The sequence below is a fragment of the Cervus elaphus genome, chromosome 9 (assembly GCF_910594005.1).
Source record: "Cervus elaphus chromosome 9, mCerEla1.1, whole genome shotgun sequence".
Taxonomy (NCBI): Eukaryota; Metazoa; Chordata; class Mammalia; order Artiodactyla; family Cervidae; genus Cervus; species Cervus elaphus.
Window position 1 is genome coordinate 52,835,458 of NC_057823.1, and position 25,843 is coordinate 52,861,300.

General features: G+C 41.7%; 1 protein-coding gene across 6 annotated transcripts in view; it reads right to left on the reverse strand.

The window, feature by feature from the left end:
- The window catches only part of PFDN1 (prefoldin subunit 1), a 68,323-nt gene extending 60,962 nt beyond the window's left edge, over window positions 1–7,361 (reverse strand). For all 6 annotated transcript variants that reach the window (XM_043912952.1, XM_043912955.1, XM_043912956.1 and 3 more), the window contains exons 1-2: window positions 7,249–7,361; window positions 4,240–4,406 (exon numbers count right to left, since the gene is read on the reverse strand). In XM_043912952.1, the coding sequence (XP_043768887.1) occupies window positions 4,240–4,406; window positions 7,249–7,281 (200 nt within the window). In that variant the 5' untranslated portion in view covers window positions 7,282–7,361. The remainder of the gene's footprint in view (window positions 1–4,239; window positions 4,407–7,248) is intronic.
- Between the last annotated feature and the right edge of the window lie 18,482 nt (window positions 7,362–25,843).

Sequence of the window (25,843 nt, forward strand, 5' to 3'; positions counted from 1 at the left end):
CATTAGTATGACTAAATGTCATTTATGTGCACTTTCAAATGTAATACTAACTTTGAAAAATATTCTTATTTCTACTATGCAAAGGAAAATGGAAGAAAACTACCATAAATAATTACAAGCTGGTTTTTATTCACGAAAAAAAAAAAAACTACAAGAAACATTCATGTAATATTTATTTGAGATCTGTGTCTATTCCTTCCTTGCATGCTAGAAAGATGAAAAGACAAACACGTCCAACTATTCAGACACATCATTCCACAGTTGTAACTTTCATCATAGTTCTCAAAGCGGTATGGTGAGGTCAGCTCACAAACAGCTTAAGTAGCAAAACTAGAAATTGGTGGTAGTAGTATCAGGCTACATAACAGCCCCTCCAAAGAATATGAAGTAAGAGAACTAAAATGTGCTGGCAACATGCCAAGAGACTAGATGGACTATAGCTTTCAGTAACGAATATGCAGAGTTTACAGTATACAGCAATTCATCATCTCTTACCCTGTAGCTTGATTTTCCTTGTTTTAAACCAAAAATAGCCATATATAAAAATATATATAATATATAAAATAGCCATATATAAAAATAGCCATATATAAAAGCCATATTTAACACTACTCGTTTTCTCCATACTCATGACTGGGAAAGGCATCTGGGCTTGAAATGACTTTGTAAACTAAATGCAAACCCTAAAATGAAAAATATGACTTCCATCCTATGTAAGCATAAGCAAGGTAAAATATACAATTATACCAGTATTACTCTGCACAGAATAGCCTTTATTTTCCAAGGACTATACTGCCCTCAGTGTAATCCTAAAAGCTTGGGGTTTTTCTATATTGTCAATGCTGACTATCTCTGCAACTGGTTGGCATTTAGAATTAGTCAACCTTCTCAACAGATTTAATAAAGAATTAATTCTGTCAGATTAGAGGACATAGTTTTGGTCAGAAACAATCCCTTGACCTTACTTAAAATATGTTACTTTTAAAATTTCATCTTTATTGAATCATATATTTAAAAAGCATAATAAACTTCAATTCTTAAGTCTCTGACACTTACTAAACATTTTTTCTAAAGGACCAAAAGAAAATGCAGTTATTTTAGGCAAGAGAATCATATTCAATTCAAACCAACACACGTTTACACGCATTTCGTACTGAGGATTGAGGAAACAAAGATAAATATGTATATGGTCTTTAACAATCTAGTTGGGGAGACCAGACCATTTCAAACTCAATCAAGTTCTGCCCACTACCCTCATCCCACCACCCACATGCTCTACTAGCTGTAGGAACAAAAGCTCTGGTATCATTCAGGAACGTGTTAGTAAATCTGCCAGGGAAGATGGAAAACTCTTCAGAGAAGATAAGCTCCGTCTTAAAGGATGTGAATTTCAGGAGGAAAAGTGGGACACCAAAGGCCAGGAAGGACAGAAGGAGCAAAACCAAGAAAACACAAAGACATGGCATGTGCGAGGAAGCCCATGTGACGAGGGTAGGGATAACAATTTTGGGTACATGAGCTACTCCCCTTCTACCTTCAGCCCACGACAGACCTCACTGATCAATTAGAGCATGTTTAAGCCCACGTGAGACTCAAACTCAACAGGTAACTCAAAACCAATGGAAAGAAGTAAGTCCATGAGATGAAATTTATGTGCTATCCTCAGCCGGGCAATAGGTGGGATTTGAGGCTAGAAGGGTAAATTAAGGACAGATTATGAATGACCATGAATGCTAGGCTAACAAGTTTAGATTTTATCCCATGGGCAACCAAGGATGAACAAAAGATTTTATGAAAAATAATGACATAATCATATCTGGCAGATGGGTGAAGAAAGCATTTAAACCAACACAGTAAGGGCAGAAAGAACAGTTCAGAAGCTATTGCTTCTTAGTCCAGGCAAGAGGCCTGAATTTCAGCAATGGTAAAATTGCAGGTTATAAAACAAAAATGTAATGTTTTAGATTTTATAATTCTTGGTTTTAAAACAACAGTTTGAGAAAAATTAGCTCTAATTAGAATTCCCTAACAATTTTCAAAAAGCAAAAGAAAAGACAAATTAAGGTAAAGACTAGAATTAAAGAAGTGAATCACAATGATACTCAAGATTACTCAAGACTATAAATTCAGAAATAGCTATTTCAGGCTTAGCATCAAGAAAGAGAACATCCTCATGACCAGACTAACACTCAGCAAATCTTTTCCTCCTGAGGGCACTAACACTCTAGCCAAACAACAAACACAACTTACCTTACATGCCCCTACAAACTCCAGATGCACAAAGTACAAAAAACAAATTTAAAACCAAAGTTTAAAACCATGTAGATATTCCACATTATCTAAACACTTAAAGCTACTTATTTCTTTTAAGAAACATAATTCACATGAAATAAATCTTCTGGAAATACTACTGCTCTACCATTAACTAATTCATATCCCAGCCTTTAAACTCTAAAAGTAGCACTTTGGGCAATAAGCAAAAAAAGCAACTTGCCTATCATGACTGCAGAATGTTTAGTAAATGAAATTATTCTATTAAAAAGTAAAACTTCACTATAGATTGGGCTTCTCTACTGGCTCAGAGATAGAATCCCCCTGCCAGTGCAGAAACACAGGTTCAATCCCTGGTAGCAGAAGATCCCATATGCCGTGGAGCAGCTGAGCCTGTGAGCCAGCACTATTGAGCTTGTACTCCAGAGCCCGGGAACCACAACTACTGAAGTCGGTGTACCCTAGAGCCCGTGCTCTGCAACAAGAGAAGCCACCAAAACAAGAAGCCAGAGCACGGCAACCAGAGTAGCCCCTGCTCCCCAAAACTAGACAGCACCAGCATGTAGCAACAAAGACCCAGCAAAGCCAAAACAAATAAACAAACAAAAAAAATTTTTTTTTTTAATTCACTATAGATCAAAAGACCAAAGAGTTTTTCCTTTCAGGAGAAATTCTTTAACTGCAGCAAGCAAAGGCTAATGTAATGATGTGAAACCAAAGCACAACATGTTAACAAGCATGCTATAAAAGCTACCATTACTGTTTTAAGATCTAAGGATATTCATAACAAAGATAAAATTATCCTGCAGTGAATGCCAACAATGCACTTCATGCTACACAGACATATATTCAAGGGTTCTACTTTGTTTTCATCCCAATTCTTTTGTGTCCCAGTTAACAAACTCTCAAATTGGAATTTTCTTCCTTTTAAAACAAGCTAAAATGAAAAAATGGACTCCAACAATAAGATTTTATTTATTTATTCATGCTGTTTATTCTCAGAAAGCAAATCAGATGAACAGTTTATCATAATCTACCTCTTTTTCAAACCAATATGGATCAGCTATCACGAGCAGGGTCTATTTCTCATGATGTCATTCTAAAGCCATCACTAAATGTTACACATGCCATGCTTCTTTCAAATCAATCATAAAACAAATCGTCCTAGACTGAGGTCAAATTCCTTTCCAACTAAAGGAGCTCCAAACTTAAGTAATGGTCCACTTACTAAGTAATATTCAAAGACCAAATTCCAGAAAAACCCTTCTCTTGTACCTCCTCCACTTAAAAAAATCAGTCTCCTTTTAGCTCAGTGTAATGGAATGTGACCTGCAGTTAAGGGCTTTTCCATTCCTATTTACTGCTTAGAGAACATGAAGCAGATGTATTCTCTCTCAGAATGGCAATATAGATTTTAAAAGAAAAAAAAAAGTGAAGTGCAGGTGGTTAATCATATAAGAATTAGAACAAACAAGGTAAGTTGACTTACTAGATTTCTCATGTTTGACAGAATGAGTATATTTAAATAGACAACTGAATCTTTATGTTTGTTTTACAACCTGATCAGACATCTAAGATTCATGATTTGTGTGACTACTAATAATTAGGTTGGAAAGACGAGGTTAAAACTACAACTACTTAAAAAATCTTCACACACAAAACTACTATAAACATCTTCTCACAACAAATCATATTTTTACCATTGAAGTTACACACGTTAAGTACCTAAGCATGGAGAGAAGAAGATGGAATAAATATTTTTAAACTGTGCTTCAAAGTTTAAGATTAAACACATCTACCTGGAATTCAGTTTCTCAGTTTCTCATTTAAAAGAAAAAAGATTTTTGACCTAGGGTTCTTTAAAGCTACTATGATACTTCAACCCAAGCTGTAAAGTGAACAAATTCTATGACTTAATTCAGATAAACTTCTTTCAGGATAACCCCCTTAAGGATATACTTTACTTACATTCTTCCTACACCTTCATACATGTTAGTCTCATCTACCAAAGTCATAATCTCTGTATCTGTAAGATGTGCATGCTTTTTCGTTCTGTTCAGCTGTTCAATCTGTACGTCTGCAAGTTTCACCTTCTGCTGAGTGTCAATAACTTTGGCTTGAAGCTCTGTGAAGGCCTAAAAAGAAATAAGTCCTTGATTTAGTAGGTGCAACATTTTACAGTAAATGTTTACATCAAATCTAATATATTAAAATGAGGCCTGCTAAACAGACAAAGCTGTGAGATTTACCACAGCAAACATCTCAAAGCCAGTCTGCTAAAAACTTGAGCCCTGAACAATTCAGTGATTAAAAGCACTGACCCTCCGTGAAGTTGAAAATCCAAGTATAATTTATAGTTGACCCTCCATATGGCAGTTCCTCTGTATCCCTGGTTCTACACTTGTTGATTCAACCAACTACATATCATGTAGTACTCTAGTATTTACTATTTTAAAAATCTGTGTACAACTGGATCCCTGCAGTTTAAACCAATGCTGTTCAAGAGTCAACTGTACTGAACTTACCCAGTCCTCAGAAGATGCAACCTATCTGAAGAAGCTGAAAAAGGCATGGTAAATAATAACCATATCAAGTAGCAGGTACCCAAGGAGTAATAAAAGCTCTAAATGCAACAATCAGAAACCCAGAGACCCAAAACAAGAGCCATAAATGTAACAATTCACCACATCTGTACTACTCAAGACTATTTAAAGCACTTTCCCACACTTGTTTGAAATATTAACAAGTGAATATTAATATGAGAATACTGACATACAATAAATGTCTCATTTTCTCTTTTCAATAATCCTGAGTTAAGGATGGCAGATTCATCAGCACAGTTTACAAATTAACTAAATGTTTTGAAGAGATATAAATGACTTTCACAGGGCTGAACAACTACTAGGTCAAAAATCAAGTACTTAATTAATTTCTTCTGATCTCTAGTTACTGAATCTTTTTACTCTACTATCCACAGTAATATTCAGAAAATGAATATTTTAAGAGAAAGACACACAAAAAACTCAAAGCATTGATAAAACAACTGCATCATGATCTTCATATGCACATGATAAGCCAAACTTGACCTCTGAGTACTCTTAAAAGGTTTTTGATACTTCTGAAGTGCCTAGAATGACTTTCACATGCTGTCAAATTTTGACTTAATAATAACATCTGTGGCTGCAATACAGGGCAAAAAGCTACTAAACTTTTATTCTGACTTTGTTCTCACCTACTGCTGCTACTAAGTCACTTCAGTCGTGTCGGACTCTGTGCGACCCCATAGATGGCAGCCCACCAGGCTCCCCATCCCTTGGATTCTCCAGGCAAGAACACTGGAGTGGGTTGCCATTTCCTTCTCCAATGTATAAAAGTGAAAAGTGAAAGTGAAGTCGCTCAGTCGAGTCCGACTCCTAGCGACCCCATGGACCACAGCCTACCAGGCTCTTCCGTCCATGGGATTTTCCAGGCAAGAGTACTGGAGTGGGGTGCCATTGCCTTCTCCGTCTCACCTACTAGCAAGGTTTCAAAAGATTTATCTAGAGGGGAGAGGAGGTACCTAAAGTTTCCTATTAGTCTCCACCCTTCTCCCTCTCCCCAAAATTATAAACATATTAAAAGACCTTTAAACAAGTTTCTTCTGTAATTTTATTGGTTGCCAAAACTACCCAATTTAAGTCTGTAATTATTTTCTTAGTTTTCATCCACTGTCCACAGGTTTCCCAGCAACAGATTCAAATAATACTGAGGGGTAAGTCCATTCACAGCTGTATTCTATTGTTAGCTCTCACTAAACCCTAACTTAAATTTGAACTTTTAACAGAAAAAAAAAAAAGGTTAACTTTTAAAACACTTTAAGACACAGTTTGCTAAGCTAGTATACTGTTGAAGCTGTGATAATACAGCACTAGAGAGCACCGTAAGGAGTAAAGGTACAAGCTCCAAACAAAAAGCAATACACACACACGTAAATCCTCGGAGCAATAATACACTTCTTCATCTATTACGTGGGAGAGCGACTTCAGCTGTCTTATTTCTCATGCAAAGGTTGATCACAAGACAGTCTTAAGTAAAATTTGCTCTTCTAACCTCAAGTAGTGGTCAAAAGGTGGAAAGTGAGGCAGAGAATGCAGGACTCTAGAACCAAGCTTGGGCTGAATCTTCTGTTAAACTGTTTCCTTTTCTAGAAAAGTACTGGTTTAAAGTAGATGAAGTCTAGGCTCCTTTCCAATCCCCATTCTCCCTCCCTTCGCAAAAAAAAAGGGGGGGGGGGGGGGATATGCTTTTGAGTCGGTAGTGGTGTTAGATTCCTGGCAACTCTTAGGCGGTGAAAACGTTTCCGTGTAAGAACACATTTCTAGGCAATTGTTTGAAGAGAGAAACTCAATTCCTTCTGATACCAATTTCATCTGGAAAACTTTGACTTGTTTCTTTTTTGACAAGTCTTTAAAAACGGGCGGGGTGGGGGGGGGGGCGGTTGTTGGCAAAGCCCTAAGATGAACATTGCTATGAGGATACCTGACTGAACTGTATGAAGCGACCTTACAAGGTATGGGATTAAAGAACTGACCTAAAAACAGACTGGACTTGGAGTTTTTCAAAGCAAATTAGGATACAGAATTACAGATGCTCGGGCAAGAGGCTCCAACTGGAAGCGCTCACTTCAGGCCTCACTATGGAAATGAAGGCTCCAAGAGCAACGAAAGGTCTCTGGAACTCGGAACAAGGGAATAAAACAGCTACAGGCCCGCCAAACTTAACCAGGCCCAGCCCAATCGACTCTTACCCGGCAAAGAGCCGCTAGCCCTCGACTCCAACCTAAGGAGGCCCGGTCCCGCCTTTGAACTCTGAGAAACCACTCCCCATTTCCCTGGGGCCTCTTTCCTCCCGCAGCACTCGAGACTCACTCGATATTCTTGTCCACAGTCCCCTTAGCTTCCAAAGAAAAGCTTCTGCCTGCTCAAGACCCTCTTTTACCTTCTTCAACTCCAGATCCACGGGGGCCGCCATCTTGCTTCTCTGCTGCGCCTGCGCAGTGGGAGAAGCCCGGAAAGAGCGTGGGGGAAGGGCGCGTCCTGAAGGTGTGATAGGGCCTCTTCCTTCTGCGCCTGCGCAAGAGTCGGTGTGCTTGGTTTTCCTACCTTCCCCGTTGTTATAAACGCCTGTAATAACCGGGATTCCGATGCAGAGTACGTCTTCCCCAAGTGACCTATAGGCTTGCAGTGATTCTCCACATCCTTCCAAACACAGCACAATGCGCAGATTTCGTGTGTGGTTTTAAGCACTTCGACAAATAGTTTAGTTTGTGTTGCTGAATTAAGATGTATGTAAATCAGGCTAAAACCTCTAAAGTAATTCATGCCTTCAACGAGTCCTGTGCTGTATGAGAAAGAATCAGCCTGAGTTTCAGGCAAGGCAGCATGGAGAAGACCAGGAGGCTTAGTTGAAGCGTTTTCCCAAAGAACTTATTTCTACTGAATGTTCCCAGAAGACCTTGTAGACACAGGAGTTCTCACGAGAGACCAAATTTCTTTTTAAAAGAAAAAAAAAAATGCAGATTCTCTGATCCTCATCCCAAACTTACTTAGAATCTTTGATATGGGGCACAGAAATATGTACTTTTGCAAACTCCTTTTATGATCTGGTCCAAGTGGTCTGCAAACCACATTTTGAGAATCTGCTGTAAAATAGCTGGCATTTGAACCAGAAGAATGACTAGAAGGATGGGCATGAAAGAAATGGATATCTTCCTTACTCTAAAAACCTGTGAGGCAGAGGAAAGGGCAGAGAGTTTAGAACTAAGCAAATCTGTATTCAAGGTTTGGTCTACACTGAGCGTAGGTATGTCTGCTTCCATTTCCTAGTTGTGTAGAATTTGTCTCCTCATTTAATATGAGAATAACAGTATTGACCTAACAGTTATTCTGAGGAGTAAATAAGATCAGGATGGAAAGCTCCAAGCATAGCACAATGCATACAGTAGGCACACAATAAGAAGCTGTAATTAAGTTCCTGTGGTTAGCATTGTTATATTTGTCTTTCAAGGTCCAGTAAGCAGACACATAATATGTATCCTTTATGTATTGTTTTTTTTTACATCACTCATCACACAGACCATAAATAATCTCTCCTCGGAATTTCAAGACTATTTCTGTTCCTTTTTCAAGACACATGATACTTTCTATCCTAAAAAAAAAATTTTATTAGACTTACTAGCTATTCAAATGTCCATCATTGGATAAATGGATAAACAAAATGTGAGGACATTATGCTAAGTGAAATAAACCAGTCACGAAAAGACAAATACTGTATGATTCTATTGTACGAGGGACTTGGTGGTGGTGGTGGTTTAGTCACTAGGTTGTGTCTGCCTCTTATAACCCCACGGACTCTAGCCAGCCAGGCATCTCTATCCATGGGATTTCCCAGGCAAGAATCCTGAAGTCGTTGCCATGTCCTTTTCCAATATGAGGGACTTCGAGTAAACAAAATCATAAAGACAGAAAGTAGAATGGTGTTGCCAGGGGCCAGGAGGAAGGGATAGAAAGGGGAAAAAAATTTAATGTATTTATTTATTTTTGGCTATGCTGGGTCTTCATTGCTGCGGGGGCCACTCTCTAGTTGTGGTGCATGAACTTCTCATTGTGGTGGCTTCTCTTATTGTGGAGCACAGGCTCTAGGGTGCAAGGGCTTTAGCAGTTCAGCCACATGGCTCAGTAGTTGTGGCTCCCAGGCTCTAGAGCACAGGCTCAATAGTGTGGTGCTTGGGCTTAGTCACTCCATGGGCATGTGGAATCTTCCCAGATCAGGGAGCGAACCAGTGTCTCCTGCATTGGCAGGTGGGTTCTTTACCACTGAGCTACCAGGTAAGCCCGGGAATTCTTGTTTAATAGATGTAGAGTTTCAGTTTTACAAGATGAAAAGAGTTCTGGAGATGGATGGTAGTGATAGTAACACAACATTGTCAATGTATTTAATACCACTGAACTGTACACTTAAAAATGATTACAATAGTAAATGTTATGTATATTTTACCACATTTTAAACAATGAAAAATGTATTTGTTCTTTTTTCAAATCTACATGTTCTTTTCTTTTTCATAATGATATGCAGTGATATATTCTTGCCTAATGATGAAAATAATTAAAACATAATTACCATAACTATTTTTTAATTTCTTTATGTCTTGTCAGTTGAAATCTTTGAGGAATGAATTCTTCCACTGTTGGGCATCTGCTGGTCTTTCTTATGAGAGTTAATTTTCTCATTTGACTCATAATTTTTTGATTAGAACCTGTCTTCAGTGTCCAGCATGTCCACGGACTATAGAAACGTCTCACATTCACTTGTTTTTTTGCTGCTTCTTGTGGCTTTTGGGATTTTAGTTCCCTAGCCAGAGACTGAACCCAGACCCTTGGCATGAAAATACTGAGTCCTAACCACTGGGCTGGCAGGAAATTCCTCCACATTCACTTCTACCAGAGCCCTGAGAGAGGCATGGGTTCCAGACCAATTTTTATGCTAATTCTTGACACTACATGAATGAAGCAAACTTAGGGAAAAATAAACTTTGCCCAGAGCATAAACTTGGCAGAATGTGATATACATTTATGGACGGGCAGCCACTGTAATATCACCCTTTTATTTTGGACTTCAAAATAAATGTTACTGCCTTTCCCTCTTTAGAGTTTCTAAAATGACAGGAAGACACTGTCTATGAAAGCCCTAAAGAGTTTGCAGTCCTTGGACACTTGTCTAGAGAATAACCATGCTGAGCTTGCTTCTATTATTTTTATTAAAAAAAAACAACAACAACAGCCTTCACACTGAAAACTTCACTAGTACAGGATATACTCCTGAGGTTCAAACAGACCACAGTTGTGGAACTTAAAAAAGTGATCCCTTATTACCCTTCAGCTCTGCCAACCCATGCACAATAACCTTATTTATTCATTCAACAAGTATTTATTGAATATCTGTTAGGCCCTTGGGATATAACAATAACAAGAGACAAATTCCCTGTCCCCATGGAGCACACATTCCAGTGGGGAAAGACAAACAATAAACATGCTAACAAATAATTTCGTAAGCTAATAAGTGTTATTAAGAAGAAAACAGCAATGTGGTTAGAGGCTGCTGGGTGGAGGCCACTTAGGTGTGGGAAGCTCTCTGGAAGGCCATAACATTTGAAATCAGACCTGGAAAATGAGAATTAGATAGCTGTGCAAACAGCTGGGGAAACAGCCTTCCAGACAGAAGAAACAGCAAGAACAAAGAGTTTAGGATGGGAGCAGTCTTGGCACATTTGAAGAACAAAAGGAAGATGCCAGCATGGCTGGGTGCGGAGGATGGTAGAAGACAGTGACATCAGAGAGTTGCACAGGGGGCCGGACCATGAGAGACCTTTAAGCTACAGTCAGGGATCAGAATATTATTCTGAGTGTGATTATAAGCCAGTGAATAATTTCAAGCAGAGGACTGATATGATCTGAAGAGATTGATAAGATTCTATTTTAAGCAGACCATTGTGGGTTCAAGGTGGAGAATGGATTGGAAGGAGCAAGCTTGGAAGCAAAGAGACCAGTCAGGAGACTACTGCAGTGGTACATGAGACAGACGCTAATGGTCTGAGGATGATGACGATGGAGACAGATAGAAGTAGATGGATTCAGGTAGAGGTTATTAAACTTAATGAAGGAATGGATTGGGGGCAGACGGGGTGGCAATGAAACAAAGAGAGGAATCAAAGATGATTTGTAATCTCAAAATAAATATGCTGAGTGAGAGAAACCAGATGAGAAAAAGTAACATGCCATATGATTCCATGTCTAAAGTTCTAGAATATGCAAACAAATCTAAAGTGACAGAAAGAAGAGCAGTGGTTGCCAGATAGGTTGGGGGTGGTGAAACCTAAGGAAGAGGAAGAAGGGATTACAAAGGAGCATTAGATAACTTTTGTGATGATGGATATACTTATTATCCTAATTCTGAAGATGGTTTCCTAGGTGGAAACTTATCAAAGTGTACACTTAAATATTTTTAGTTTATCATATGTCAATTATACCTCAATCAAGTTGTTTTAAAAGAAAAGCAAAGACTCCTAGGTTTTTGACCCAAGCAAACTATTAATAGTTGAATGATAGTGTCTTTTACAGAGACAAGAAAGTTCTTATGATATAGCCTACAAACAGTCTCAAAGATGCTCTATAGGAATAGTAAGAATAATCTTTCTCCCTGTGAACAGACTATATTAGTTAGAGATACATTTAGCTGCTAGAATAGAGATCCAAAACAACAATGGCTAGAACAAGATAGAAGTTTATTTCTCTCCATCTCAATCATCCAGGCAAAAGCAATGCAGGGTAAGTATGTGAGTTCTGCAATGCCACAGTTCCCAGGCTCCTTCTATCTTATCCCTGTGATCCAAGATGACTCATTACCACCATGTTCATAGCCTAGCTACAAGGAAGGGGAAAGGACCCAGGGATGGGGGGGTGGGGAGGGGGACACTCACTCTGTCCCTTTAAAGGCATATCCCAGAAATAAAAATGTGGCTCTGTTCATATCACATTAGCCCAGATAGAATCACATGACCATTCCTGGAGACCAGAAAAACTGGGAAATGTAGTTATTATTGTGGGCAATTATGTGACCAGCTAAACACCAGGAATTATATTATTATGAAAGAGAAATCAAAGAGAGATACTGGGTTAAAATTAGCAGTTTCTGACATCAGAGTTTTTCAGCTTACAAAGCCATTTCTTATTTATCAAGTTATTTGATCTTAACAACTTTGTAAGATGGATAGACTCTGAAGGGTTCATTCCATTTGAAAGTTTAGCAGAGTAGTTAAGAGTATAGACTTTGAAATATGACCTTATAATTTCAAATTCTGTTTCTACTATTTACTAGTTCTGAGATCCAAGGAAAAGGACTTAATTTCTCAAGTCTCTGTCTCTTCAACTGTAAAACAGAGATAATAATAGTACCCATCCCATAGGTTGTTATAAGGATTAAGTGAGATAATTCATACAAAATTCTTGATATACAGTTATACCTAATCTACACTAGCTACTATTGTGTGTCAAGTATTACAAACCTACAGATAAATAAAAGAGCAGTTCACAGTACAGCAGGGGTCACAGATAAACAGAGTTATGAAAGAATCTGAAAATTCAGCTTCAGAGAAAGTGACACCAGGAGTTGGAAAAACAGAGAAGAGGGACTCCTAATCCAGGAGTCTTGTAGGAAAAGTAAGAGCTTGCAGCAAAGAAAGGAGAAATGATACTCCTAGAAGAGACTAAGACACCAAGGCAAGAGCCTAGTGTCTTTGGGGGATTACAGATTGTTTGGAATGGCTGAAGCACAAGCATGTTAAACACTGAGAGAGAAAGGGACAGAGAGATGAGGGCCAACAGTGGAGGGCCTTCCAAGTCAAGCTCATTGAGTGCAATTGTCACCGAATGCAATGGAGTGTTGTAAGCAAGGGAGTGACTGGTCACATTTATTTACACTCCAGAAAATTGTAGTGGCTGCTTTAGGGGGGATGATTCCTAGAAGGCAGAAGATGAGAAACCAGATCAGAAAAGAGCAGCCATCCAGATAGCAAGGGCCCAAAACTAAGGCAGTGGGAGAGAGGAGAGCCCTAGAGTTCATCTGCTTTTCAAAATTCCTTTCCTGTTTTGAGCAAGTTCTCTCTTAACTCTGCCTTATCTCAGCTGCTTTTGCATCACTTAATTTACTACAGAAACATCTTCTTTGATATTTCTATATTCAGGTGATCAACCATCATGGTTTACCCAAGACTATACCAGTTTTTGCACTGAAAGCCCTGTGATCTAGGAAACCCCTTAATCCTGGGCAGGCCAGGACAGCCAGTCAGCTTACAGAGAGGCAGTGTACTGGATAAAAGAAAATTTCTGGACCCAGATTGCCTGGATTCGAATCCTAGCCCAATCATGTATCAAGTATAGGAACCTTGAGCAAGTTACTTTACCTCTCTGTGTTCAATTTCCCTACATGAAAAATGGAGATGATGCAATGTAGTAACTACCTCACAGGGTTATTGTGAAGATTAACTGAGTGAATAATATAGAGCTGGTCCTTTGTATCTGTGGATGCAATTTCAAGATAAGGGTTGATTCTAAAGGACTTGGACATCCTGAGATTTTGATATCCACGGGATCAGAAGAACCAATCCCTGGTGAATACTGAGGGACAACTATACTATTTAAAATTTAGACTGATACTCAGAAAATTGTATTTGCCATGACCATTCTGAAATTAAAGCTGTTATAAACCTACCTGGGCTTCCCAGCTGGCACTAGTGGTAAAGAAACTGCCTGCCAATGCATGAAATATAGGAGTCACAGGTTCAGTCACTGGGTTGGGAAGATGCCATGGAGGAGGAAATGGCAACCCACTGCAGTATTCTGGCCTGGAAAAGTCCATGGATAGAGGAGTCTGATGGACTACAGTCCATTGGGTCTCAGAGAGTCAGACACGACTGAGTGACTGAACACACATAAACCTACTGCCTTCTGGTTTATTTCACTTCTGTCCCACACAAAAAGTCCCACACTTCTGTCCCACTTCTGTCATGATTTCTTGGATGTCTCCAGATCTTTCACTTCAAGCTCCCAGTCACCTCACCCAAGGATGGTGAGAAAAAGTAGTTCTGTGATCCTGGGGACTCTGTTATCTGTGGGTAGCCTCTGGGAGCATTAAATTGAATTTAATAGTGTTGAAGGCCTTTAAGATTTTCTTCCAAGTGGGCTACTTCCTGATATCCTCAGGAATAGGGAATTTACACCTGTTTCCTCTGAAAATGAATTATGCAGGGGTCTGCCTAGGAGTAGGGTAGGATGGGGTGGGGCATTTGTACAGCTTATATGGTTCTGTGAGGGCTTTAGGGACAAAAATAGGGAGTAGTCCTTCCCAAGTGACACATTTACAAAGAAATTGAAGTAGTTCTTCTGGCTGCCAAAGTAAGATTTGGGGCTGGGACATTCCTAGGAGGGAGCCTTAGCTGTGTCTAGCAAATGAAACAGTCATTGTGAACTGCAAAGAGAGGAAGTGAGCTGTCCTAAGGAGGAACAGTCAGCAGCTTTCCCCAGGCACCTTGCCACATTTGATTCAAACTGTTTATAAAAAGTCCAAAGAAAGTGGGTACTTTCAATCAATCTGATGATTTAACCTTGTTTCAGAGATGAAACTGGGTAACAGAGCATAACAAAGACTGGGATATTTATCCCATTGCTCACCGGAGAAAGTGAGGGTGTGGGGCCTGGCAGAGGTGAGAGCCAAGAATAGGAGACTCAAGAATAGGGAAGCAATAAAATCAGGAAAATCAAAAGCTTAGTGGAGAATCCATGTCTCTATCGCCCAGCTCACCCTAAATGGAAAATGTTTATTGTCCTTTAAAACAGGAAGAAGAATACAATGGAGTTGGGTTGAGATCTGGACAAAACTCCACATGCAATTTTTAAATAGGTTCCAAAAAAGCATCAACATGGAAGAATGTTTTTCTATCCTCAGAGCTGTTCCTAGGACATGGTGACTAAAGCTTTTCCCCAGAGCAGTCACATATAGCAACTCCAGATTTTTTAAACAAGGGTTTCTAAATTGTAAGAAGCTTTAAAACTTACTGTTTTTCCTTTCAGAAATTAGAACATGAGTAAGTGTAACACCTAATAAGCAGGAAATTTAGTTGAAACAAGAAGCCACACATTGCCCACCTTGTTATTAACTTTCATCTGTAGTCACAAGCAACTCCAGGCTTCCATTTGACCAGTTTCGCCTCCAAGCAGAGAGAGACCTCTTTCCTTTATGTTTCAAGAAAGAGTGCCAGAATTGGATTTTCCAGGCCTAGGTTGGATCCTATGCCCATCTTTGAAACAGTCATAATAGCCAGTGGCATGGCTTTTGATTGGCCAGGAGCAGGTCACATAGCCATTTCTGGAAGGTTAGGAGTACAGCCCCACCCAAAAAGCACATGGACTGAGAATGAGGAAAAGTGTCTTCTTTACCAAAGGATAAAGTGTAACTATCAAAGAAAGAGGCGATGGATGTCACAAATAGGAAAAAAAATGTGTCCACTACACCTTAGTGTCCAAAATTTCAATTTTCTCAATCCTCTCTCCTAATGACTAGGTCAATTCCATTTCAATCAATACACGAACTTCATGATAGTGAACCTCTATTGTTCCTGAGATGGTGGAGGTCAGGGACTTCAAAGAAACAGTCTTGTTTTGCAATGGAGTCCTTGAATCATTGGATATGGAGGGTCCCACCCAAGGGCACTGAATCTAAGTTTTAGTATCGTTTGGCTTTTCTAGCTCAGGGACACTAAGGACCATCTCTTTGTTTCATTAATGACAAATTTTAGCAGGCATTGTTGAGGGGATGTGGAAGTTACCACTTCCTTTTGTCCCCTCAGCTAAGGTCAAATGCTAAGGTCAGCTTGGGCTTGGGAAGATGGCAAAGGGTAGCTGGCTGTGGGTGAGTGACCTCATAGGTCTTGGTCTTTCTAACCACAGGGATTATAAGAATACGTAAGAAGTCCCTAGCAGGAATACTTATCCTGAAACATCAGCTTCTGAGGACAGAAAGCCACATAGAATCAGGGGGCAAACTGCAACGGATCTTAATTAATCCATCCATTTGTCAAATACCCTCTCATTTTATAGTTGAAAATATAGAAAATACACAGAAATATATAGGACAGTATAATATAGAAATATAGAAAATGAAGCTCACAAAAGAGAAGTAGTTTGTCTAGAACATAGCAAATTGGTATCCAAGCTGAGACTAGAGCCCAGGAGTCTTGGATTTCCTTCCAGAGTTCCTTCCATGCCACCCTATGGCCTCTTTTGAGTGGCTCCTGGCAAGACTATGCTGAATCTCCAACAGAATTTAGAATCAAAAGGTTCCATTTGTCTTGGGAATATGGGACTCCTTTTTGTACCCACTTACCCTTGACTGCACTTAAACATGCAGATCTTGGAAAAGGGCCTCAATCCCAGGGCACGAAAAGAAGTTGAGATAGAAAAAGCTCTAGGCCTCTGCTCCCTAGAAGAAACATGAACCTGATGTTATTTCAGATTTGGGCTACACATTGGGAATTCTGGGTACACCATAAGCACAGCTGTGCCTCATGACTTGTGGGATCTTAGTTCCCCAACTAGTGATCACATCCGGGCCCTCAGCAGTGAAAGCGCAGAGTCCTAACCACTGGACCGTCAAGGAGCTCCCCAGGAGATCTTCAAAAGCACTGACATCTGGGCCCCTCCTCCTGGGGAGATAGATTCAGTGGATCTGCGTGCTGGAGCCCAGAGAAACTGCATGTTTTAGAAACTTACCAGCTAAAGCTGGTAAGCTTTAGAAGTTACAGCTCTAGAAGGAAATAATAATGAAATGCTTTTCTGGAAGAGAGAAAGAAAAATTAGCTCAGAACTTCAAAGCCATTCTGATATAAATGCTTCAGGTGTGTATGACAAAAAGAAAATGAGAATTCCTGGAAAGGGAAGGAAGTTGAAACCCAAGAAGCCGTAGAGAGAACAGTGGAATTAAGCCGGTGCCGAGTTTCTGTTACTGCATTGTGGCCACAGCTCATACCCGGCAGATCAGCTCCTAGCCCACACTTTGTTTCCCAGACTCTACCCACCAGTGACTGTGTGATTCTGTGAATTCCCAGTCCTCAGGGCAGTAGAGCATTAGTGCAAATCAATCCCTTCTTGGTATTTTTATAGTTTCTGAACAAAAACTACTCACACATGGGTTTTGTGCATCTGCTAACCCCGTTCGATTCTAACTCTCAGCCCACCCCCCTACACCCCTCTCCCTTGGCAACCTCAAGTCTGCTCTTTCAGTTTGTGCTGACTCCAAAATGTAAAGTAGATGCCTCTGTTATCTTCTCAGAGAAACTTACACTTTTTTTTATGGCATTTATCACGGTTTTTAATATATTTATTTGCATGATTTTTAAAAAAAATATTTATTTATTTGCTGCACTGGCTCTTCACTGCCAAATGTGGAGTCTTAGTTGCAGAATGTAAGATCTAGTTTCCCCTACCAGGAATCAAACCTGCATCCTCTGCATTGCGAATGTGGCGTCTTAGCCACTAGACCACCAGGGAAGTCCAAAATGATTATTTTTAAACTCCACTTAAAAAAAAAGGTAACTCATGCAATAACCACATATTAAATGAAAACTGTATAAATTATATATAGCAGGAAAAGGAAATTAGCTTCATGCTCCTGACCCCCTGATTCTCAGCTCTTCTTCCCACAGCCAAATGCCATTATAGTCTATAAAAATTCTATATAGCTTTGTGGGTCCATGTAATTATTTGTTAAATGACTATCTCCTATACTTGACTGAGAGTATTTACTGGGTGTATTTTTTCACTGCCTTATCCCTAGTGTTTGGCACATAATTAGAACTTCATCGATGTTTGCGGGGTAAAGAAAGGATCTCAAAAGAAGAGAGAGACTGGGTCAGTGTCAGAACTGCCAGCTTTTTGCACATCTTCCCTGCCCCCTCAGCTCTGAGCACACAGTAAACTTGACCAAAGTTCCTGTGCTCTCCATTAACACCTTCTTGAGAGTAGCTGCTTACATGATGCTGAAACTATAGTTCCCTCGTCTGTCTGTTTCTCAGTTGTCAGTGAGCTCCTTCAGGGCTGGAACCTTGTTTAACTCTTTTGAAATGTCATGTTAAGCATCTCAGACATTAATGAACAGTTTCTGACTGGCTGCTTGAACTAACCTGACTCATTGGACTGTTGGTTCCTTTGCAATTCTGTTCTCAGCCTGTCAGAGCAGCTCAGAGTTATTATTTTGCTGATAAAGACCAGCTTTTACTTCAACATCTCTAGTTTAGGGAGATGCACTTTACTTAAGCCTTCCTGGAGATTCTCATTCCTTTTGGGACTCAGTTTCCTCATCTATAAAATGGGGATGGTCATGCCAACCTTCCAGGGTTGTTGTGATAATTAAATGAGGTCTTCCGTAAAAGCTCTGAGCACATCAAGGCGATTGTTCAATTCTCAACATCCTTTCAGCAAGAAGAAGAGTCTAGGTGTCTGTTTTGCTGAAAAGAAGAGAAGCTCTCTCTGTGTAGGAAGTAGGGCAAGCAGATAGGAACTTTCATTCAGACCCCCGTTCAAACATGACTGAGACAGTGACTGTGCAAATCACTAGTGAGGTAAAAACTGCCCACTTTGGACAATGACTTGAAATATAACGGTTGCATGTCAGAGATGCTGCTGAGTGATGCATGCTCAGGACGGAATACAGAGACTTAAGAGGTTCCTCAAGGCTATATGTGGGGCTTTCTAGGTGACTCAGCGGTAAAGAATCTGCCAGCCAATGCAGGAGACATAAGAGATGCGGATTTGATCCTGGGTCAGGAAGATCCCCTGGAGTAGGAATGGCAACCCACTCCAGTATTCTTGCCTGGGAAATTTCCATGGACAGAGGAGCCTGACAGGCTACAGTCCACGGGGTTGCAAAGAGTTGGACGTGACTGAGCACGCACACAAGGCCAAATACAGTCTGGTCCTCGCCTGCCCACTGTCTCATCTTGCAGCACTTCCTCCATCCTCCCCTCCAAGGTCCAGCCACACTGAACTTCCTTCGTTCTTCCACACAGCCTTTTGACGCCAGGCTTTTGCACATTCTTCCATCTGCCTGTCACCCACTTATTTTAAGCTTAAAAATTTATTTTCCAGGAAGAGCTCTCTTGACCTCCTGAACCAGAATAGGTCACTGTTGTGGGCCACCCCATAGAAACCTGTCCTACTCCTTTCCTAGGACTCATTACATATGTAAATTCCCAAAGGGCCTTATTCAACCATCTATGTATTTGACAATCATTTCTAGAATTCCTACTATGTGCTAGGTCTTGTTTGGGAGCCTGAGGATACAGTGGGAGGCAAGATAAGCCGCAGACCCTACTCATGACACTAACATTCTACTGAGAGAGAACAAAAAAGCCTGCTCTGCTCATTGCTACATTTGCAGAACTGGACATTGTATACCCCCATACAATGGATACTCAATAAATGCTTGTTGAGGTGAAGGAACGTGAAGTGAGGGTGAGTGGCAGCCAGCCTCTGGGAAGAGGCAAGGGTGGCCAGTGTCAGAATCAATGTGCCTCACTACTGCAGGATCATTTCACCCTGAAGATCTGTTGAACTTACAAGAGGGATCAAAATGGCGTGGAGTCTACCCTCTCCAGCTGGTCTCCAAGAACATGAGCCTGGGAAGGGGAAGAAGTGGCTTACCTTCACTTCTGTCTGCCCTGGGCCAGTGTAGGCATGTAAAAAATAGGGATAAATGAATGGGCACAGGCCCCAGACTTGCCAAATGATCTTATCTGTTCCTGTGCTTTCCTGTGCCAGGCACTGGCTAGCTGGTTGCCAAACCCATTTCCTCTTTCTCATAGACACCCACCTAGACTATGCTTTCCCACTTCTCTTATAGTTAAATGTGACCACATGATGAGCTTTTGTCAGTGGGATGTGGACAGAAGTGATAGAAACTCCCATGCACGATCCTTCATGCTCTTTCTACATCACAGTGACTTCGGAAGTCGAGTCATGTATTAAAGATGGCAGAAGAAAAAAAAAACAGAAAAAAAATAAAAATTAAAAAAAAAAAAGATGGCAGAGATACAAGATGAAAGGACTTAGGTCCCTGAACTAATATTTGGAGAAGAGCTTCCCATTTATTAAGAACACCCTATTTTTTTTTCTTTTCTCTTTTTTTGGCTGTGCTGTGTGGCATTCAGAATCTTAGTTACCCAACCACAGATCAAACCTGTGCCCCTTGCAGTGGAAGTATGGTGTCTTAACCACTGGACCACCAGGGAAGCCCTAATAACACCCATTTGAGGCTTGATCTGAGAAATAAACCACTGTGATGGACCACTGAGCTGGGCATTTACCTGTTAAGAGCTGCTAGCATTATCTTAATTATATAGTCCCTTATTCTGTCCAGGATGATGATAACTCTCCAGCCCAGAGCCTCTCCTGGGCTCCAAACTCAGCTCTAACAACTAAGCACCAGACACCCTACTAATAGGGTGGAATATCAAATGTGGTCAAAACTGGGCTTGCTCTCTTTATCCCCAACCAGCTTCTCCTTCTCCAGTATGGTCCATCTCAGTGGATGGCACCACAGTCCATCCAGGCATATAAGCCTAAAACTCAGAGTTTTCCTTGACTCTTTCCCTTTCTCTCATCCTCCACATGCCTCATAAACATCTCTTGCATTCATGTACTTCTCTTCTTCTCCACTGCTACCACCATCAGATACATCTGGTTACTACAATAGCCACCATTAGACAGTCTCACTATTCTACCATCACTACCCTTCTAGTCCGCTCTCCATACTATAGCCTGAGTCATCTACTCAAAAACAGATCCAATCACAGCATCCCCTGCCCACATTTGCTATTTTTAATTAATCAAATTTTAATTGAAGTATAGTTGATTTACATTGTTTCAGGTATATAGCAAAGTGGTTATAGAAAACCTTTTTCAGATTCTTTTCCATTATAGGAGGTTATAAGATATTGAATGTAGTTCCCTGAGCTACACAACAGGTCCTTGTTGTTTATCTATTTATATTTTATATATAGTAGTATGTATATGTTAATCCCAAACTTCTAATTTATCCCTCCCACACCCCTATTCCCCTTTGGTAACCATAAGTTTTTTATGTCTGTGAATCTTCTTCGTCCATTCATCTGTTGATGGACATTTAGGTTGTTACTATGTCTTGGCTACTGTGAAGAGTGCTGCTCTGAACATTGGGGTACCACACTTACTTTATACCCTGTGCTGGCTCCCCACAACCCTGAGGTGAAGGTGAAGTCGCTCAGTCGTGTCCAACTCTTTGCGACCCCATGGACTGTAGCCCACAGGCTCCTCTGTCCATGGGATTTTCCAGGCAAGAGTACTGGAGTGGGTTGCCATTGCCTTCTCCACATCACCCTGAGGATCCAGTACAAACTCCTTGGCAGTGTCTTGAAGGTCCTTCATGATCTGAGCCAGCCTCCCTCCACCTCCTTGCCCCTCTGCTGACCCCAGCCCAGCTGTCTACACTCCCGTCACAGCAAACTCAGTTCTTCATTCACATCATCCTCCCTCCCCCCACTGACTGTTCCTCTGCTTAGAATAAGTTTAACCCCTCTCTTCCCCTGGGCCACATCTGGTCATCTTTTAGGACTCAGCTTGAATTTCACTTCCTCAAGAGGTGGCCTCCTTGACCCCCGGAGCAGGCTCACCCACCTGGCACTTCCTACTGCCCATCACAAGTCTCTTGACACTTGATTAGTGTGACTTGTTTAATTGTCTATCTTTCCTGTTAGAGTGCAAATTCCTAGACGGCAGAGCCTGAGTCCTGTTTACTCTTGTGTTTTTAACTTCTAGAACACAATAGGAATCACTGTGTGATGGTAAATGAACACATGCTCTCAGTAAACTAGATCAGTAACTATCACCTAAAAGTTGCAGTATGGCCTCTCTCAGCAGCCTCTTAGGAATATCAGTGCTCTTTCATGACGGCAGTTAATTCTCAGAGCTTCTCTGTGATCTGAGTCAGCGGTGATGTGCTCTGATTTCTTAACGAGGAAACAGAGCTCCAAGGGAGCAGGTGATCTGCCCCAGGGAACAGAGAGGTGAGGCAGTCACAGGGATCCAACTATGACCTCACCACCTCCACCTCCCCTCACCCCACTTTTCTTGTTTCTGAGCACCAGGCGGAAATGTAATGTCATGACACACTGGGGGATTTCTTTCTTCCACAGCATTTTTCTGATGTGACTCCAGCCTGGGGGGTTGGGGGAGCACAGGCCACAGCGGGAGGGAGGCGGTGGCGGGGAGGTTCGCTGCCACCACATTCCTCAGCGGCCTCCGTTTGCATAGCTCTGAGAGAGAAGAAAGAAGTTAGCAAGCTTTGGCAGATGCACTGGGCATTCAGCTCCTGTTCTGGCAGCTGCAGAGCCTGGGCCCAAACACATACTCTGCCAAGGCCAGGGAGGCCGGCCCTCTCCCGGCCCAGGCTGCCAGAATGAGGTAGAGGAGGTCAGGGCCTCTGCCTAAGATGGGGGATCATAGAAAGAGTCCCCTTCTTTCTGCCTAGTCTGGCAGCCAGTTGGCCAGGAGCCAGTAAGTGTGCACGCATGGGGTAGGGAAGTAATGTCAGGGCTTCAAGGCAAATCCTTCCAGGTTAGAGGGGGGGCGTGGACACTGGAGAGGCTGGGGGGGCTATCTCTGCCCTTGCACACCCTGGAGATATTGAAGGGGAAGCCCCTGGACAGATGTCCCCACCCAGTTGATGGGGCCACTGCCACCACATTCCAGAAAGGGCCACAAGTCACAGACCGTAGCTTGAGAAAGAACACAAGGCCTTGCTCACCATGGAAACCAGGCTTCCTAGGAAAAGGTCACATAGTTGATGTGGCTGTCATCCAGACACCTTAAAAGAAGCCCTGTTCCTGCTTTTTCTGAGGACGCCTGCCCATAGAGAAGGCCTGAGATAATGGGGATAGCCGCTGACCTGTTGTGCCCGGCGCCAGGCAGGCCCCTATCAGAGTTTCCCCCTCTCAGGAAAGCCCAGTGCTGTATGCACATCCATAGCCTGACTTCGACTTGTACCCGCTGGGTCAGCCCTGCAGGCACAGCCTTGAGTCTGGCAAGGAGACTGCCAACAAGATCCACAATGGTAAAAAGCAGCAGAGGGCTAGAAGTCAGAGCTTGTCAATAGCTATCCTGGATTGAGTATGTCCTTCACACTGGGTATTATGATAAATGCTTTACATGCACCATAATCCTCACAAAAATCCTAATAGGAAAAGTGAAGCTGTATACAACTAGAGATTATCATACCAAATGAAATTAGTCAGAAAGAGAAAGATAACATATGATATCACTCATAACTTGAACCTAAAATATAACACAAACGAACCTATCTATGAAACGGAAACAGAATCACAGACATAGAGAAAAGACTGGTGGTTGCCAAAGGGGCGCGGGTTGGGGGAGGGATGGAGTGGGAAATTGGGGTTAATAAAGCTAAGCTTTTATATAGAATTGATAAACAACAAGGTCCTACTGGATAGCACAGAGAACTATATTCAATTTCCTATGATAAACCATAACAGAAAAGAATTTTTAAAAAGTAAAGCTTTGAGAGGTCAAATAACTTGTCTAAGATTATTATACAGCCAGAAATTGGCCTGGTCAGGATTTGAGGACTTCCCGGATGGCTCAGCGGTAAAGAATCCACCTGCAATGCAGGAGCCGCAATCCCTAGGTTGGGAAGATCCCCTGAAGGAAGAAATGGCAACCCACTCCAGTGTTCTTGCCTGGAAAATCCCATGGACCCAGCTTTGTCTAATGCAGAGCCTGAATTCTTAACCTCTACCCTCTTTTCACTCATTTCTTTATTCTTGCATTCATTCATTTATTCAATTGTCCATTCATGCATGCATCAAACATTTAGTGAGAGCCTCTGATGAGCTAGGAACTTGTCAGGCACAGGCAGAGAGAGCTGCAAAAGAACACTCTCCATGAGCTCCACGAGCTCACAGTGGGAAGAACAGATGAGCAAACCATGACCATCCACAGTGCAATGGAAGCCATGGGAGAGGAAAACCAAAGCTTCTATGAGAAGAGGACCAATTCTCCTTGCATTGTCCAGACCCAGGTGCTGTGAAAGCACAGAGGAGGAGTCACAAACACAACTGGGACTGGTGGACTTTCTCTAGGTGTCCAGACTAGGAAAGGGTGTTTGTACCTCCAGGGTGGAACTTGGATCAGGCTTCTCACACCTTGAATCTTGGGGTCTGGAGTTGCAGCCAGAAGAGCACACTTCCCTGCAAATGGACCTGATCAGACCCTTCTTACCAAGCACAGGGCCACTGATCCACTCAGTACCACGGAAGAAATAGAAAGAAATCAAGCCTTCCTAGAGAGTCTTGGGTGAGAGTGTGGTATACATAACCAGGCTTAACCCAGGCACAAATGGCATAAGGAAGAACAAGCTGGTAGCTTCTTCCTTTTTTCACACTCTCAGTGAAGCATGCCTGCTATCGAAATCTAGAGGACAACAAAAATTAAATTAGTCTCACCATAGGGAAACCAACTTAATGACTTCTAGGTTACAAGGAAATGAAGGTTGGGGAAAAGGGTGACTTAATTCCTCCCGTCTGTCTGGTTGCTACACCCACATCATACATCTTTGGGGAAGCCTCCCACACAGACTATGAGCCACTAACTACAGCACTCCAGCCCTGAAAGGAGCCCTTTTCCTTAGATGCCCTGTTGTTTAGTAATGGCCAAGATGCTGGGAGGGAAGAAAAAAGGGAGGGGGGATGTTCTCTGAAGAGCAAGAGGGCTGGTTTCCTTTACAGCTGTGTGGGTGGCAGTGAGCTAAGAGGTCCCGTTTTCTTCTCCATCAGTCAACGGGCAATCAAGAAAAAATGTGCAGTTTTAAAAATTCAAAAAGAAAATCCAAACCACAACAACCTCCAAGTTACATTAACATGGTGGTGGCCTGACACTCCGGAAACCAACCATGGAAGGGGCAATTCTAACTTCCCTCTCCTGCTCTCAGACAAGTTTAGCCTTTTCCTTTTTTCCAGGAATGACACTGCCTGGTGTCCTGTTCCCAGAGGCCTGTCTCAGCTTGGGCACCTCACCACAGCAAGGAGGAAAACACAGAGCCTTCTTCTCTGTTTGGAGAACAAGGGTCAAGTTAGAAGCTCGAGGTCAATGAGGAGCCTGGGCCCTGCTGGACTAGGCAGCACACACCAAATTGCATGAGGTAGTAGTAGCCTTCATTCCTCTGAGTTTCAGGGCCTTCTTCCATTAAACTGGAGATAATAATACTACCCATCTCCCCCGGGCCCTATAACGATTAAATAAGATCCTCTAACAGAGAGTTGTGAAATACCATATGTCAGGTGTCTTTTTCTTTTTCCTTTTTCTATCTTCAAGTCCTTCTTATTTATCCTTTTGGTTCCATTTTTCTCCTCCTTGCATCCTTTTCCTGCCCATCACTCTCACTTGTAGTGCCTTTCTTTACCCCATTTGGACTTAATATGTCCATGAAAGAATTCTTGATTTCTGTGGCCCCTGTGAACATGCTCCCCCATTCCTTCCCATCCTGATGAACAGAACCATTATGTGGCCAGTTTCTCAGGCTAAAATCCAAGAAATCAACCTTGATTCTTCTCTCCCCATAGTGCCCACCTCTGATCCATCAGCCTATCTTACAGGTGGTTCCTCCAATATGTATCCTGTATCTGACCTGTATCTGTACCTGTATCTGTATCTGACCACCTTCTCTGCTCCCACCCTAATCCTAGCCACCATCATGTCTTGCCTGAATGACTCCAAAGTTCTCCTAACTTTTGTCCCCTAAGACTCCTTCTCTGTATATCAAAGTCATATGTGTTAAACGTACGTCAAATCATATCACTCCTCTGCTCAAAATACTCCACTGGCTTCCAGATTGTTCACCACAGCCTACAAGACCCCAGCATGACCTGGTCCTTACC